Source organism: Thalassophryne amazonica, chromosome 10 (assembly GCF_902500255.1).
Source record: "Thalassophryne amazonica chromosome 10, fThaAma1.1, whole genome shotgun sequence".
Taxonomy (NCBI): domain Eukaryota; kingdom Metazoa; phylum Chordata; class Actinopteri; order Batrachoidiformes; family Batrachoididae; genus Thalassophryne; species Thalassophryne amazonica.
In genome coordinates this window covers 41,788,619-41,807,379 of record NC_047112.1, presented here as the reverse complement: position 1 = coordinate 41,807,379, position 18,761 = coordinate 41,788,619, and the positions used below count along the sequence as shown (strand labels likewise).

The 18,761-nt window shown below is 40.5% G+C and overlaps 1 protein-coding gene across 1 annotated transcript; it reads right to left on the bottom strand.

Moving 5' to 3' along the window:
* Positions 1-937: 937 nt before the first annotated feature.
* mrpl47 (mitochondrial ribosomal protein L47) lies at positions 938-18,760 on the bottom strand. Its single transcript, XM_034179897.1, has 7 exons — positions 18,603-18,760; positions 14,543-14,691; positions 13,992-14,052; positions 13,811-13,907; positions 9,929-10,059; positions 1,621-1,716; positions 938-1,248 (listed from the first exon to the last, which is right to left on the bottom strand). Exons 1-7 carry the CDS (start codon positions 18,731-18,733, stop codon positions 1,137-1,139), a joined length of 777 nt encoding a protein of 258 aa, XP_034035788.1. The 5' UTR covers positions 18,734-18,760; the 3' UTR covers positions 938-1,136.
* Between the last annotated feature and the right edge of the window lies 1 nt (position 18,761).

Here is an 18,761-nt window from a genome sequence, read left to right as displayed (position 1 = left end):
ACAAAATTGACGAACTCACTGACTGAATGCCACACTACTATCATTGTGAACACCCCCTTTTCTATTTTTTTTTTTTTTTTTACTAATAGCCCAATTTCATGGTCTTAAGAGTGTGCATATCATGAATGCTTGGTCTTGTTGGATTTGTGAGAATCTATTAAATCTACTGGTACCTTGTTTCCCATGTAACAATAAGGAATATACTCAAAACCTGGATTAATCTTTTTAGTCACATAGCACTACTATTATTCTTAACACTACTGTACATACAGTACACGATTTTTTGTTTTTAAACTTCAGGTTTGTTGGTGTACAGGAGTCATCACATGCATATGTAGGTATGAAGATCAAGTTTTTGATCATCCTGTAGGTACACAATGTAAAGAAAATTGGCTGCACAAGGTTTCTGCAGGACTCTGAACTAGATTTAAGGTCTAGATGGCACATTCACTCCAAGTTTATTTGTTCTCAGCATGCTGAAAACTTCAAGGTCTATTTTATATCAATTTCCTGCTGTAAAGTCTTGGTTTTGCACCAAATTCAAAATAGCAGTTTTCACAACATTTTGAAATAATTCAGCTGTTTCAAAAATAGCTTTGAAATTGCAACGTGTAAAAATTCTATTCATTGTGAGGAGAATGTAATTTTTAGATGTGCCTCTGTGTGAATACACTGACATACTTACAGAAGAGCCAAATCTATTTAATTTACACTTACTGTACATGTCGTGTCTTAAAATAAGAAACTTTTTTGTTGTGCATTTGCTCGGTTTGTGATAAACTGTCAAATGATATTCTTAATCACTTTATTTTGAATTGAGAAGGGGTGTTTAAAAAGTTTTAAGTAGTTAATGACAATTATGTCTGAAGTGCCACATGACCTTAAAATCTCTCTTCCTCACCTTAAAAGATGAGTAAAATAATAGACAACTTTCCACTGAGATGTTGCACACATTTATTTTTACAATGAGTTGTAAACAGCTGAAAAGACATTTTAGACGGCAGTAACCTTTAATTATCTGAAATATGCCGATTCAGACTGTTGAACTACAGATCGTTACCAGGCCTCAAGTCTGGAACGATGTTACTGACAAAAAGGTCAAAAATTCCTTAACAGCTAAAGGAATGAATGACAGTTTATTGTGCAGGGACTTTCATGTGAGGAAACTTCTCCTTTAGCTTGGCCAGTTTTTGTCGTGCTGTTGCAGCCTTTCTGAGCTTTATTCTAAGGTCCTTCTCAAGCCTTAGCCTGCAAGACAGAAAATTACAGAAAGTGCTACAATTTACTAGCATTTCAACTAAACTGCACAGTAATCCCTCTATAGCAGCCTTTCTCAAAGAGTGGTACATCAGCAACCCCTAGTGTTAAAGTAAGCCCACAGCAGATCTGAGGTGGATCTGCATGTTCATCATATTTAAAATGAATATATTTTAACTTAAATGTTTCTCAAATTTGTAAAGCTGTCATTATTAGGTTGTAATGTGATGTATTGTTGAAGTCAAGTAGTCCAACAGATTTTTTTTTTTTTTGTTAACATGGTCCTTGGTCTAAAAAATGTTGAGAAACATATCTACAGCTTTCATACTAAAGGAAAAGTGCAACATATGCATGCAGTCTTACCTTATATGAGGTTCAACAAACTTTGGTGTGAAGTACTTTGTTCGCTTGTATCTTGTATTTAGATACCAAGGAATGGGATGTTCTTTATACTGATACCTGTTTGAAAGAAAACAAGTACACATGAGCCTAGACCATTCCTATTTTTAATCTCTTGCCACAGCTGTGCTGCAGCTACTGAAGCGGGTTCTGTCCACCCATCTGTGGCCTGTAATTACCTGACACCAAATGGCCCAACGATTTGTTAAGACCTCCTTTTTGTCGGGGGTGGGTCAAATCAGGGATGATTCAAATGACAGTAAATGTTTGACACCTGACCTAGCATGCTGAGAAACCTGACTCCGTAGGTATTACAGTCACAGTCTAAAGTCAGCCAGTAGACAATATGGAACCTCAAAATGTATTAAATTAATGCAAGTAGTACATTTACAGGTCAACAGAGCAATGGCAGAAATTTGACTAACATTTTTCTCTGACAATCAGTTTTCATTGCATAGATTTTCAGTATGTCAAAAAAAAGGACTTAAGTGTTTACTCTCCTGTGGCACAGCCAGTATGCACACCTGCGTAAATGGACCATCGCCCCATAGCACTCACTCCAATCATAATGAAGTGCTTTGAAAGGATAGTCATGACCCACATTTTTTAATGTGGGTCAAGACCGTCGCAGACACTGTTGACCTTCTACAGTTTGCATATCACCAGAACCGATCCACTGATGATTCAATTAACACCACTATCCACAGAGACCTCATGCACTTAGAGGACAGGGACACATCTCAGAATGCTGTTCATTGACTACAGCTCAGCATTCAACACAGTCTTCCCTCGCAAACTCGCAGATAAGCGCCTCATACTCGGACTGACACCCTCCCTTTGTAACTGGGTGCTGAATTTTCTTACAGGCAGACCCCAGTCAGTTAAAGTTCATAACCGCACATCTAACATAAGAACTGTGAGCAGGGAGACACCCCAGGGCTGTGTGCTGAGCACACTCTTCATGTATGACTGTAGTCTCCCAGAACACCACCAGCATCATTAAATTTGCAGATGACACTACAGTTGTCAATCTGATCACTGGTGAGGACAAGACAGCATACAGAAGAGAGGTGAAAGATCTGGTAGCCTGGTGTGGGGACAATAATCTTAACTTCAGTGCAGACAAGACCAAAGAGATGGTTACTGGTCCAAAGAAAAGTGGGGAGCTGCATACACCACTATACATTGATGAGACAGAGGTGGAGAGGGTGAAAACCTTCAAATTCATCAGCACTCACATCAGTGATTATCTCACCTGGGCTTCCAACACCCGACAAATCATCAAGAAGACCCAACTGAGACTACTTTCTGAGAAGACTGAGAAAATTTGGTATGCCAGCCAAAATTCTCAGCAACTTCTATTGAGAGTGTCCTCACCACTGCCATCACAGTCTGGAATGGTAATTGCACAGTCCAAGACAAGAAGGCTCTCCAGCGTATGATTAAGATCTCACAGTACATCTCTGGGGCAGATAACTTTTTGCTGTGCACATGACAAAAAAAACTTTTAAACAGTGCAGCATGCAAACAGCAATAAACAAGGTATCCAGAGGAATGCAGTGACTTGCCAGTGCCAGCCAAGCTAATTTTTCAATTCAAAGGCAGTTTCAGTATCTTGCGCTCCTGAGATGTCATTGATCCACTTTAGACCTCAGATCTGACCTTAGACCTTGTGTTGCGAGAGAAAAGTCCACTGAGTTTATCCACAGAGTTTGATTTAAATTGCACTCTGCAACTTTGAAGATCTCGCAGACAGAGTTGGCCACTATACTAGCCTCTTTCCACTTTGCGCTGAAGCTAATAAAAGTTACTGTCAGACAGCACACATTCATGAAACTGACAAATTATGAAGTTGGCCAGACCGCAAAGTTGTGGTCGTCTGTTTAAAAAATGAGAGACAGATAAAGGAGATGCTTCAATAGACTGTTCAAATCAAAACTGGATGAAGTGTTAAACCTTTATTCACTCAGATCAGATACTTGGAGCAACATTTTGCATTAGTTTTAAACACGTTCACACACTGTTTCACCTGCTCACCTCTAGAAGCTGTGAAGTACAGATATACTGTCATGGTCAATGAATGGAACAAAGACCATAGCATTACATTCTATTACTTGCTACATTACTGATTATTTGTTAAGTGGAACACTGACAAACATCACTTTGTGCTTAAAAATAAAACTGGATGAAGTTCTGAAAACAAGATACTGGTGCACTGGATCCCATTCAGTGCTTTGTGTGAAGGTCTGCCTGCATATAGTAGTGTTCAGAATAATGGTAGTGCTATGTGACTAAAAAGATTAATCCAGGTTTTGAGTATATTTCTTATTGTTACATGGGAAACAAGGTACCGGTAGATTCAGTAGATTCTCACAAATCCAACAAGACCAAGCATTCATGATATGCACACTCTTAAGGCTATGAAATTGGGCTATTAGTAAAAAAAAAAAATAGTAGAAAAGGGGGTGTTCACAATAATAGTAGTGTGGCATTCAGTCTGAGTTCGTCAGTTTTGTGGAACAAACAGGTGTGAATCAGGTGTCCCCTATTTAAGGATGAAGCCAGCACCTGTTCAACATGCTTTTCTCTTTGAAAGCCTGAGGAAAATGGGACGTTCAAGACATTGTTTAGAAGAACAGCGTAGTTTGATTAAAAAGTTGACTGGAGAGGGGAAAACTTATACGCAGGTGCAAAAAATTATAGGCTGTTCATCTACAATGATCTTGAATGCTTTAAAATGGACAACAAAAAAAAAAAGCAGACGCGTAGAAGAAAACGGAAAACCACCATCAAAATGGATAGAAGAATAACCAGAATGGCAAAGGCTCACCCATTGATCAGCTCCAGGATGATCAAAGACAGTCTGGAGTTACCTGTAAGTGCTGTGACAGTTAGAAGACGCCTGTGTGAAGCTAATTTATTTGCAAGAATCCCCCGCAAAGTCCCTCTATTAAATAAAAGACGTGCAGAAGAGGTTACAATTTGCCAAAGACCACATCAACTGGCCTAAAGAGAAATGGAGGAATATTTTGTGGACTGATGAGTAAAATTGTTTTTTGTTTCCAAGTGCCGCAGACAGTTTGTGAGACGACCCCCAAACTCTGAATTCAAGCCACAGTTCACAGTGAAGACAGTGAAGCATGGTGGTGCAAGCATCATGATATGGGCATGTTTCTCCTACTATGGTGATGGGCCTATATATCGCATACCAGGTATCATGGATCAGTCTGGATATGTCAAAATACTTGAAGAGGTCATGTTCCCTAATGCTGAAGAGGACATGCCCTTGAAATGGGTGTTTCAACAAGACAATGACCCCAAGCACACTAGTAAATGAGCAAAATCTTGGTTCCAAACCAACAAAATTAATGCCTTGCAGATGTGAAGAAATCATGAAAAACTGTGGTTATACAACTAAATACTAGTTTAGTGATTCACAGGATTGCTAAAAAAGCAGTTTAAACAATAGTTTTGACTTTGTAGCGTCAACAGCAGATGGTACTATTATTGTGAACACCCCCTTTTCTACTTTTTTTTTTTTTTTTTTTTTTTACTAATAGCCCAATTTCATAGCCTTAAGAGTGTGCATATCATGAATGCTTGGTCTTGTTGTATTTGTGAGAATCTACTGAATCTACTGGCACCTTGTTTCCCATGTAACAATAAGAAATATACTCAAAACCTGAATTAATCTTTTTAGTCACATAGCACTACTATGAACACTACTGTATATCCTCCTGACTACCAAGACACACAGACACACACGTGTGTGTATATATATATATATATATATATATATATATATATATATATATATATATATAAAATACAAATAATGGATGTTAAGGAGTCCAACATAGAGAAATATTGGACGAAGAAAAGTTATATTGGACAAGGCGTTCTCCACCCCCTCCCAAATTAAGCAAACAACCAAGAGTCAAGTAAATTAGATCAATTTATTTTGCTGTGAACAGCATATGAATGCCTCTAAAACATCAGTAGCGTGCTTGTCTACCTTCTTAGTGTTTGTGGCATCCTTGGAGTTCAATATTTCCACCAGTTCCTCCTCTGTGAACTCAGCAAACCTTGCTGGAAGACAATTTTCTGCTGTTGTTGACATGTTTGTTGCCATTTTTTCAACCAGCGTCTGTCAGCAAATTCCTGACCTCTGCTATGTCATTAGTGATGTTAACTCATGAGTAATTGTATGCCGCGCTCTGATTGGCTAGCTGTTGGCAGTAAGCTCTAACGCTATTGGTCAGTGGGAACCGATCCAATATAACTTTTGGTCCTAGCCTTTTTGGATCCCTTTGGATCCAACATAACTTTCTGGTGCCAAGCATTCAATAAAATATATGATTTTATCACAAAAAAAATAAAAATTTGGTGCCAGATCTGTTCTGCCTTGTGCACAACTCATACTGCAAACTGATGTCACTGTCATGTGACTCCTACCAGCGCACGCTGATGGCATCATCACAGGTAAGACACGGAAGTGATGAGAAAAAGTGAAAACTATACATTTGCTTTCTGCGATGTGTTGGTTCACGAAATTTATTTTATGGTGGAGGTTTACCAAACTTTCATTAAAAAGGAAGTGGGGCATTCAACGGCATTTTCTATGAAGTTACTGCATTATACTGTAAAAGAACACAAACACCAGTTTTCATACTTTAGTGGAGCAGATAACTAACAAATGTTCATTCAAATTTGGCACAAATACTCCTTAGACATTACTCTTTTGTAAAAGCACGTTAGCCACTTGAATTTTCAATCGGCAGCCAGGTAGGGGTCAAATGAAGAATCACAGGGGTCAAAATTTAAAAATGCTCCAATCATATTGAAAACTACACCACATTTGTCTGATCACAAAGTTTCCTAAAAGGTATAGTTTGGACTATCTGACTGAATGTTATGGAGTTATGGGGTAAAAACAACAAGAACGTTGACAAAGGTCAGTTTGTACAAGGGTCAGAAGGTAAAGTTACTACAATTTTGGTAAAAAGTGATGCAAATTATTGGTTGAGGTAATAGGGCTTTAAAAAGGAATTGTTTGCACCATGTGTCATGCTTAGTTATGTTACAGGGTAGCATATGTCACATGTCATACGTAGAAGCCAAAGAATGTTGATCTTGTTTGACCTTTACTTTGGAGACCAAGCATTCAACACAGTCTAAAGTATTCCATTTATTAATCCTATTAGCACAACCAATAACATGCCACACTTCTGTAACAAAATTGGGGGCAACTTTAACTTTTGACCCCTGTACAAACTGAAATTAACCTTTGTCACCGTTCTTGCTGTTTTTACCTCATAACTCCACAGCATGCAGTCAGATAGTCCAACCTACATCAACTATTGAAACCGTCGACAACTAATTTAGTAGTCGACGAGTCATTTGTTTTGAACCTTGAACCGCTGCTTTGTTGGATCTTTGCTTCGCTCCTCTTCAGAAGCGGCAATTCTGCTTCTTAACCCCTCTCAAAGCCATTAAAATGTCAATTGTGAGTCACTTTTGTGTGGATTAAAGTGACTAACTGGGACTCCTGTCTTGTGAGAAAGAAACAAGAATCATCCTCCGTGCCTTTGCTCCAAACGCTGCACGCCGAGTCAAGTAATGTCTAAAGAGTATTTGTGCCAAATTTGGTGCTTGTTTCACCATTTGAAAGATTCCTTTGTAAATATTCTGTTATCTGCTTCACTATTAATCTGCATTTGAAACCCTGTCTTAGGGAGGAATATGGGTAGACCTTGATATATCATTAGCTCTGGATGTAATTAACACAACATGAAGGGAATGGATGGCTTTCAGTCAAAGTGTGACGATCGAGAATCAATCCAGCGGTACTCGACGTTTGTTGAAATCAGTGTTTGAATTGTAATAGTGTTGGTATAAACCTCACCTGAATTCAGTAATGCGCTTACAGTTGTGTTTTGCAGGATCATTAAATTGTACAGTTGTGGACATACGTTTACACACATCTTGCCTAAAAACTTTTTTCTAGTCCACAAATTTTACATTAGTAAACAATACTCATGTTGGATAAATTAGAATGTACTCAAAATTTCCACATTTAAATATACAACTTCATACACTCAAAAATATAAACACAACACTTTTGGTTTTGCTCCCATTTTGTATGAGATGAACTCAAAGATCTAAAACTTTTTCCACATACACAATATCACCATTTCTCTCAAATATTGTTCACAAACCAGTCTAAATCTGTGATAGTGAGCACTTCTTTGCTGAGATAATCCATCCCACCTCACAGGTGTGCCATATCAAGATGCTGATTAGACACCATGATTAGTGCACAGGTGTGCCTTAGACTGCCCACAATAAAAGGCCACTTTGAAAGGTGCAGTTTTATCACAGCACAATGCCACAGATGTCGCAAGATTTGAGGGAGCGTGCAATTGGCATGCTGACAGTAGGAATGTCAACCAGAGCTGTTGCTCATGTATTGAATGTTCATTTCTCTACCATAAGCTGTCTCCAAAGGCGTTTCAGAGAATTTGGCAGTACATCCAACCAGCCTCACAACCGCAGACCACGTGTAACCACACCAGCCCAGGACCTCCACATCCAGCATGTTCACCTTCAAGATCGTCTGAGACCAGCCACTCGGACAGCTGCTGAAACAATCGGTTTGCATAACCAAAGAATTTCTGCACAAACTGTCAGAAACCGTCTCAGGGAAGCTCATCTGCATGCTTGTCATCCTCATCGGGGTCTCGACCTGACTCCAGTTTGTCGCCGTAACTGACTTGAGTGGGCAAATGCTCACATTCGCTGGCGTTTGGCACGTTGGAGAGGTGTTCTCTTCACGGATGAATCCCGGTTCACACTGTCCAGGGCAGATGGCAGACAGCGTGTGTGGTGTCGTGTGGGTGAGCGGTTTTCTGATGTCAATGTTGTGGATCGAGTGGCCCATGGTGGCAGTGGGGTTATGGTATGGGCAGGCGTCTGTTATGGACGAAGAACACAGGTGCATTTTATTGATGGCATTTTGAATGCACAGAGATACCATGATGAGATCCTGAGGCCCATTGTTGTGCCATACATCCAAGAACATCACCTCATGTTGCAGCAGGATAATGCACGACCCCATGTTGCAAGGATCTGTACATAATTCTTGGAGCTGAAAATGTCCCAGTTCTCGCATGGCCGGCATACTCACCGGACATGTCACCCATTGAGCATGTTTGGGATGCTCTGGACCGGCGTATACGACAGCGTGTACTAGTTCCTGCCAATATCCAGCAGCTTCGCACAGCCATTGAAGAGGAGTGGACCAACATTCTGCAGGCCACAATTGACAACCTGATCAACTCTATGCGAAGGAGATGTGTTGCACTGCATGAGGCAAATGGTGGTCACACCAGATACTGATGGTATCCCCCCCCAATAAAACAAAACTGCACCTTTCAGAGTGGCCTTTTATTGTGGGCAGTCTAAGGCACACCTGTGCACTAATCATGGTGTCTAATCAGCATCTTGATATGGCACACCTGTGAGGTGGGATGGATTATCTCAGCAAAGGATAAGTGGTCACTATCACAGATTTAGACTGGTTTGTGAACAATATTTGAGGGTAATGGTGATATTGTGTATGTGGAAAAAGTTTTAGATCTTTGAGTTCATCTCATACAAAATGGGAGCAAAACCAAAAGTGTTGTGTTTATATTTTTGTTGAGTGTATTAAAACAATCTGGGTGTTTTCATTTACGTAACACTCATCTTCTTTGATTAGTGTTGTTGGGGAAATTTAAGTTTGAAGCTTTTTAGCCAAAGTGTATTTAAACTTATATCATGAACTGTACATTATAACATGTTTTGTTGAATTATTTGAAGAGTTCAGATGCAAAACCCAGTAAGTCCTTTTTTTTCAAATGGAGAAAAATGCAGTTGAAAATGGAGACTTAAAGGAAACACTATGCGGAAATGCATAGACTTTCATCAATAACATGAAAACAATTTGTTCAAAATCTTTCATATTTTGCACACTGATGGTCCCCTTGACAGCCAAGTACATGTTGGCATCAACTAAAAATGTATGGTTTTGGAGATACTGGGTTTTGCATCTGAACTCTTCAATTTTGTACATACCTGACCTCATCCCATATGTGTTTCAGGCTCTACCTGCACCCTAATAATGGCCTGGTTTCCTATTTCTCAGCGGTAAAACGTTCATGGTCGAAGGTTAACTGTCTTGCATTTCTCCTTATGCATGTGGGACATGATGCCTGGACAACTGCGGCCTTACCATCTGACTTCTCCAAACACGTTCTTCCTCCAGTCTCTTGGCCTTGGATTCTCCTGACCTGTCTGCAGCAGGCGCAGCGCACTCTCTCTCTCATTCACCACTATGTCCATCCGGGTCATTGACCGCTGAACCTGGGAAGAAGAGTAGGAGATGGAGAGTAGGATTTACCCTTATTTGGACTTGAAATTTACAAACGGACCCCACCTCCTGTGCAAACCCACCAAACTGGAATTACAAACAGTACATCTCACTCAACTTTGTCTAATGGCCATTGCACAATATGGCAGCGCAGTCTCTTTTGAACCCCTACGTGATATCGCAGGATTTGACTGCGTCTGGGGATAGCCGGCACAAAACACGGCAGAGAATCCCCGGGCAGAGTGTGGGTGTTTCAGCACAAACCATTCAGCCCGGCTCGGTAAACTTAAATGTATACTTGCTGTCACCTAGCGGACCTGTCGGTTTATAATGGTTTCCGCTGAAGCCCCCATTCTCCGAATAATTTGTTCTGACACTCCTACGCTCCGCCCGGGGATTAGTCTCTTCCCACAAACAGCGTCAATTCTAATTGTAAAATGGTTTACTGTTGTGTTTTCGGCTACAATCACAGAAGCAGTCATGAAAAGTGCAGTTTTTTTCTGTTCCCAGTGGAGAAGGGAAGACAAAGCAAATGGGAGAGGTTGTGTCGGTAAGTGTTAGTCTACACAGCTAACCAGAGTAGCTGCATTCTCTCGCCTGCAAAACCGCCTTGGCACATTTGAATTCCGGGTCATAAACAAACCGCAACACATGTCCACTTTCCACCACATAGTCCCTTTTTCTTTGCATTTGGAAGTAGAGAAATTACGCCATATGCGTCATATTTTAACCCTTGAGCGCCTGCCCTGAAATGAGACTGCGCTGCCTAATTCATCATAAGCCTGTCTGTCAAAGCGTATTCTGCAACCAAAAATTATTCAAATAAAACTCTGAGGCTAACCAGGAACCTCAGGTGACGACTGGATGTCTTTGCATCAGGTCTCTTTGGAGGATCCTTGGGTAACACTGGAATGACTGTCAACCGAGTGGTTACTACTAGAGACCAAGATGAGGACTATCACTTGTATTGTGAGGGAGTGTCAGCTGCAACATTCTGGCCATGTGGCACATTTCTCTGCATAATCCAGCATGTAGATGCCTCAGTGTTAAAGGACATGTCTCACCAAAATCATAATTTAGATTTAGGTTGTTATTGACCACCCGATGATCCACCGGGATTACTTTGTGCACTTACATGACCGGTTTCAAAGTACACGTCATTCACAGCAAACAGCTATGGAGACGTCCGAAAACAAAGTACTTGTGAGTACTCGGGTGTTTCTGACAACTGATGTCGCAACTAGAAGCGTCCCAGTGTGCGATTCAATGGAATGTAGCTGATAACGTTAAGAATGGAGGCAAGAGATTAATTACAAAGCTCACATAAGTGTGACGTCATGTTATGATGACTCTTAAGTGATAACTGTTCATTTTGATGTAGTCACGGTAAAAGCTGCAGCTCTGTGAAGGTTTCTGTGCACCTGCACGGCCATGAATCAGAAATGAAGCCTGTCAATAACCATCTCTGCTCCACGATCATCTTTGTGCATGATTAATTATGAGTGTTATCAATAAAATCTAAAAAAAAATACATCTGCTGCCAGGAGAATACAAGCGTCTCATCAGCTGCACAGCGCACGGGTGTGCACGCACACGCACACACATTCCAGCTCCAAATTTACACTCTCAAAGTTAAAAACAAACAAATATAGAAATCTAGACACAACAGGGGTAAAATTCTCAACGTGCCAGACTCACCGTCATGCTATGGATTCATTTCCAAATGTAAACATCACACGATCAAAGAAGCGCAAGCGCGCGTGAGAGCATCGTGGCTGCAGCTCTGCTTCTTTCTTGATCGTAGCACCCAAGGGCCCTGTCCCACTGGGGAGAGGATTAATTGCGCATGAATTGAGTACACGAATTGCGGGCGTTCGTTGTCGTCTGCAACAAAAATGGCCAAAAATGACAAATGTCCCAGTATGAATTACGGATATATTAATAATATATAGTGAATATATGGTGAACAAGCATGGTTATATAACGCATGTCGTGAGGAAACTGATCTGACACATTGAGATTATCACGGCAGTATTACAGGTGTATTATGAATGTATCGGGCACGTGTTGCGCGTGCACGGCCTCTGCATTGCGGTCATAAAAGAAGCGCACTCGGGCCATCGGCATCACTATTCACACCAACAATACAGCCTCTGGAGCATTTGCTGGACTTGGACAAGTTGATCACAGAGTGTTGTCATGCGAGGGTTAACTGTTCATGAGTTCGGGGAGCAAGGGGGGAAGCCGCTCGGGTGTGAGACGGTGTTTTATTTTTTGGGTTTTTTTTTTTAAAGTGTCACAGAAAACAGACTTCAGTGTGAGTTGTGGCTAAACAGCAACTCTTCCTTTTGTTGGTGTTAAATAAAAGTCCTGGATTGCAGTAGCTATTACGTCTTTGTGGATTTACACAGCCGGACCGGCACTGACTGGCAGGTATGTCGCTTTCTGCCACATATAGTACTGTGGGTTTACGTGACGTGTTTGTTATGCATTCACAGATTGTCCGCAAATCAGCTGCAAAGCAGATGTAATAAAAATGCTTTATTCGTGGCCAATTTGTATGCATTTGCTACAACATATTTTAGTTTATGATGTGGACATGATGGGCATGCAATATATCTGTTTTACACACTGTCCCAATCCACTGCCAAGCCGCAAATCCCCGTCAGTTGCGGATATCAGCGGTTAACGGCAGATATACAGCGCATAGAGTGAGTATGTATTGTGTATGAATTGAGTATATATGGAGTATGTAAGGCGGATGTTAACCGCATCCAGATTTTTGAACAGCTCAAAAATCCTGCCTGCAGACATGCATGCCTCTGCGGATGATCACAGGCGTGTTCGGATGACGGCCAACTCATACAGGCATGTTACACGGATATTGCGGATGTTTGGCGAATATGGGCCAATTTTGTGCGCAATCCATACGCAAATCCTCCTAAACGCCAGTGGGACAGGGCTCTAAAATAATGTCCATGAACTCCTGGAAATAATGTATTCTGACTTTTTCCATTGCAACAAATCCATCTCTGTGTCCACGCAGTCTGTTAAAAACAGTGTCAGATGTCCCACGTTCATGTTCACGGCTTCAGTAACCAGCATCCACACAAACAGCGTGTCGACCGCACTTTACGCTCCAAAATCAGACACTCTGAAATAGTTACGAGTTTCGGGGTGAAGCAGGTCGTCTCCTCTCTGTAAATCCGAGCCATTACTTTTGAACAGCAGCTCAGAAGTTTTGTTTTTGGATGGAACAGGTTCTTTTCCCTCTGTCAGTCATTAAGATGTTTCTGTTATGCTAATTAGGACGTCACACACTGAAAAATGCAGAGAATTGCTGAGTGAAACATTTTCCGGAAATGCACCTGCTAACGCTAAGAGTGAAAGGAATAAAATACAGAGATCACTAATTATTAGCACGTGTGCAGAGACACAATCATGAATACTTTTATGTTGTCTTACTAACTGGGACGTTAAAAAAAATGTGAGACGTCCTTTAAGGGGACCTGGCTGCAGCAGACAGATGATTCTTGACTTTTGACAGGTGGGGATGGACTGGATGGAGTGGATGTCTGCGTGGGTGGTTACCATCCAGAATCTGGGGCTGTGGGGATGTGCTGTGCCAGTGCATGCTCCCAGATTTGACTTGATATGCACAACATCAAGAAGAATAAACCCAATTGAGCATACATCACCAAATCTACAGTAATGCTCAAGCTGTCAGTAAACTGTCAAACATACCTTCTTAATTCTTTCAGGACTCGGCATCGGAAGCCTTTGCCTTTTGGACTCCTGTTCAAGTGTTCGCAGCATGTTCATTTCTTTGAGGAGCACATACCTGATTCAAGATAAGAGCATAGCTGGTAAATATTTGGAATGTGGCATGAAGCAGCTGTGTGAATGCCACTGACAGGATTCTTACCAGAGTTTGTGTAAATCTTCGTTGCTCTTTGCCCTCAGCTTTGTGACAGTCCACGGTGCACCTAGAATGTCAGAACAAACCAAAACACATTGTTGAAATTCTGCCATCATGCAACATTACCATTAAATATATTTCAGTGGACATATATGAGAGGCGAGTGAGAACTTTTGAGGCTGACCCAGAAAACATAGGGTGTGGTTCTCCATCTTTTGCATTCTGAGAAACCAACATTTCTCAACATTGCACCCAGTGAGTCAAAACTTGATACATTCTCAAAAAACACTGGTTTCTCAGAATGCAAAAAATGAAGAACCATGCCCTACTTTTTTTAGTCAGGCTCAAAACTTCTCAATCATCTCTTGTAACTCAAGAGCCACAAATCTTAATTTAAATTTTAGTGATCAGTTTACAAAGTGATTTATTCCTATGATTTATAGTTTTATATTCCAAAAGTCTGCACAGCATTTTTATTATTAAGGTCAAAAGAAGTTTAAAAGACTGTGCAGCCTTGTTGGAGACAATTCCCACATGACATTATTTCTCCGTTTTACCCGACTTCACAGTTGTCTCTCCCCAGTTTTCAGGATAGTCAAAGAATTCTTCCAGTCCTCTTCTGCTGACGGTTGTGTGCAGAGATCGACACTGACCCAGAGATATGGCGAGATTGGACCAAGATGAGGGAATGAATGGAGACTTTTCCCTGGCAGGTACAAAATAGCCATATTTATTTATAGAGCCCCATGACCAAAACATTAATGAGCTTTACAGTCCTTCAATTCAAACCTTTTTTCTTTTTTCTTTCCAAGATCAGGAAGAAATCCCATTTGTGTTGGTCAATTGGACTCTATTTGCATATGTCAGGTTTAACCTAGAGCTAGAGCTGTTGCCCCCGCAACACGATCTCTGATAAGCGGTTGAAGATGAGTGAGGTTTAACCTTTAGTGAGTAACACAGAAATTCAGTGTAGAAATTTTTTGTGTTGCTTGAGTCCTGATGCTTCCTTCAGGATCCAGAAACATCATATCAGTGTTCTTCAGATTTGCGAATCCGAACTATTCCTGAACGGGACCTGGATAATATCAGAACTGTGCTGTGCACAAGACTCCCGGGAGCGTGCAAAACCGTGATTCAGAAACTGAAATGTTCAAATTTCCAAACATTTTAGGCAGTTTACAAAAATTATACTGACTCAGGCCCTTATCATAATCCTGAATTATTTAAGATAAAGCAATTTGCAAAGTTGATAGGTGTCTTGTTCTAACACCAGATGAGTTACCAGAAAAGGTCACTTGAGTATAAAAAAGCAATAAAAATACCACTTTGCCCAAGTTTGCAAACTGTGTTGTGGAACTTCAGCATTAATATTTTGTAGCTAAAATTATGAATGATGTCATGCAGCCACCAAATGAATCAACAACTGTGTACATTATAGTTAATTTATGAAGCAAAATTTATAAACATATCTTTATATCTTTGTTTCAGACAATCAACATGGATGCTGGTGCATGCACTGACCCTGCACTGACACCACCTGTTCAGGAAATCAAATGGAACATTGTAAAACATTGGTTTCAAATGTGGCTCTATTTGGCACAAAATGTGATGTCTTCCTTTTGACAACTCGGGGACAATGTTCTGACACACAGGTTTTACAAAGCTTTCTAAACTTCCTGAACAATGTTTCGAGTTTGCCGTCACTAATTTGCAGTACAGAAGAAGAGTTCTGGTCGCATCCCCAGCCACATGTTCTATCCATGCTATAATTCTAGTTTTATTTTCCCATTCTGTTGTATACTAGCACAGGAAACATAATGATTGCCTCTCTATGTCATATTTTCTATATGAATGAGACACTTGTATGCGTGTGCGTGTTCAAATAAGCAAAACTGAATTTCTCTGCTGTCGTTAACATATTGGCAATTAGCCCAAAGCCAGGTTTGACCAAATCAGTACTACTTAAGGTGCCCAAACAACAATCCAGCCTCAGTGTAACATGGCCTACACAAAACTGTATGGTAGCCCACCCAGGATGACAGCTATAGCAAGGAAGGCGACAATAAAATACGATACTGGGGTCAACATTAAAAATGCTCCAATGAAAGCACCCATTATTTGTAAAGGTATAGTCTGGACTATATATTAATGAACTTTGTGGACTTATGGGATTAAAAACAGCAAAAATGGTAACAAAGGTCATTTCAATTTGTACAGGGGCTGAAAAGTTGCTCCAATTTTGGTAAAAAAAAAAAAATTATGTAAATTGGCAATGCTAATAGGATTAATAAAAGTCCTATTGGCCTAAAAATCACGCATTTTGAATGTGTTAAATTCTTGGTCTCCAACGTAACAGTAAAACAAAGTCAATGTCCACTGGAGTCTATGACGTTACCCCAACTATGCAGCAAGACCCAGTGTCACCCTGGGATGGCCACAGTGTACTGAAGCTGGATTGCAAGTGTTGTTTAGTCCCCTTAAGTTTTATTGAAAACCTACTTTGTAAATTTGCTTTTGCTCTTGTGTTAATATAAGCGTTTTCAGCATCTCGGCGAGCAGGGACTGATGGGAAGGCATTGGGACAAACAAATGCATAAGCTTGATGGCGGACGCATAATAAACGTATGGTAAATGGCATTTCTCATCAAAAGTAAGCATAATAAATGTTTCCCAGTACACTGGACTGTGCTGTCTTGTAGTGTTATATATATATATATATATATATATATATATATATATATATATATATATTTACACACAATGTCCCACAAACCCACGGAAGCGTACTGCATTCACTGGATAAAAAAAATTAGATCGTTGATCTCGTAATTACGAGAAAAGAGCTTATAATTACGAGATCAGGATCTCGTAATTACGAGATCAGGATCTCATAATTACGAGATCAGGATCTCGTAATTATGAGAAAAGATCAGGTGTCTAAATTGTTTTATGTATATACTTCTGTACTTCCAGTCCGTCAGTAAAGAAGTGGGCTGAGCTTAGCTGATGATAACACACTGCAATCAAACACAAAGTGTGAATTTTCCCCTGAAGTGCTCTCGGATGAATGTCCAGGGAGGACCACGGAGCGTCTTCCAGCTTTCACTCACACAGCCCCACCGACCACTGAGGGACAAATGCGCGACAAATGAGTTTCATTCATTCAGGAATAGTTTAGGGGGAAATCCACACTTTGCGTGTGCCGTGGTGTGTGATCACAGTGCAGTGTGGGAGGCTATAAATTGGCAGATTTTCGATTATAACTTGGGAATTCTCACACTTGTCTTTACCAAGGGACTGGAAGTACAGAAGCACATTGTACGGAAGCGATCACACACACACACACACACACACACACACACACACACACACACACACACACACACACACACACACACACACACACACACACACACACACACAATAAATAAATATAAAATTAGCCTGATCTCATAATTACAAGATCCTGATGTCATAATTACAAGATCTTTTCTTGTAATTATGAGATCAGTAGTCATTTTTTTTTTTTTTAATCCAGTGAATGCAATACGCTTCCGTACAAACCTGTGTGTTTGGAGTGAAGTCAGATGATATGTGTACTGGCTCAAGCACTGACAGCTGCGCACATGGCTTTGTTTGTCCCGATAGCCGTGACCAGAAGCCCGCGCCGTGCATGTGTACTGGTGATGCTGAGCTCGCTTATCCGGTTAAGCGCTGATGTAACGCATCACGTGATAAATCTGTTTCCGGGTCCAATGACCTCCACGTTTACAATTAAAGTTATGTCTGTTTGATCCTTTTAAGGATTTACAGTTTAAGTTTAGTTTGTGTTTACATTGTGCGCAAACCTCCGTCCTTCCCTTCTCCACCTCCACCTCCATTAAACGCATTCGTCTGGCTCTATGGTCAGAACACTTAATAAATCTTTTTTTCTTTTACTTTACATATTTTGTTATGCACAGGTAAAATATACATGTCTGTTTGGTAATAAAAAAATAATTATTTATTACAATAAACAGGACGTTCAAGTGCAAACTTCACTTTCTCCCCGAACGACATGAACAGGAAGCGATCGCAGCTCGCAGCAACTCCCATTGAGAATAACGGAGAAACAACCTGAGCATCTGACATTTTTACATAAAACAAACGCAGTAACAACGTCTAAAAACCCAGTTAATATATCCAGGAGAGCTTTAGGCACAATATACAAAAAATTTTATGTTGCGATGTTAATGCTGTTGTCCGTGTGCAACGGTGTAAGTGCAGCCTGATCAGATCATCTCAATGCAGTTCTCAATATTGACAGCGCCTTTTTTGTTTGGAGCCGGAAGTTGAAAATCACATGATGCGTTACGTCACACTTAACAACCGGATTGCACCTAAAAGCAGGCAGAAAGCAATTTCTGAGATACACTGCCCCCTGCTGGTCAGATGCAGCCCTTTTTGATATATGCAAATCAGTGGATTAACCCTAAACATATTAGATCATTATTTCACACCCTGTCGTCTGACTCCGTCGTTCTTTAAAGATTTAAATGATGTAATAAATTATTCCACAGCAGAAATGAAGGCGCTGACTTTACCTCGTGTTTCATCCACAGTATAACAGATTCTTACCTGTAAAGACCACACGGAGATTTACTCAAGCTAACAGCGCATAACTGAGTATTTATCGCTGAAGATATCCTGAAGAAATTCTGAAACTGTTCGCAAATAGTCAAAACTCGCCCCGCTGAGGACAACGCCATTTTCTGCGTAGTCCCTCCCACAATTACC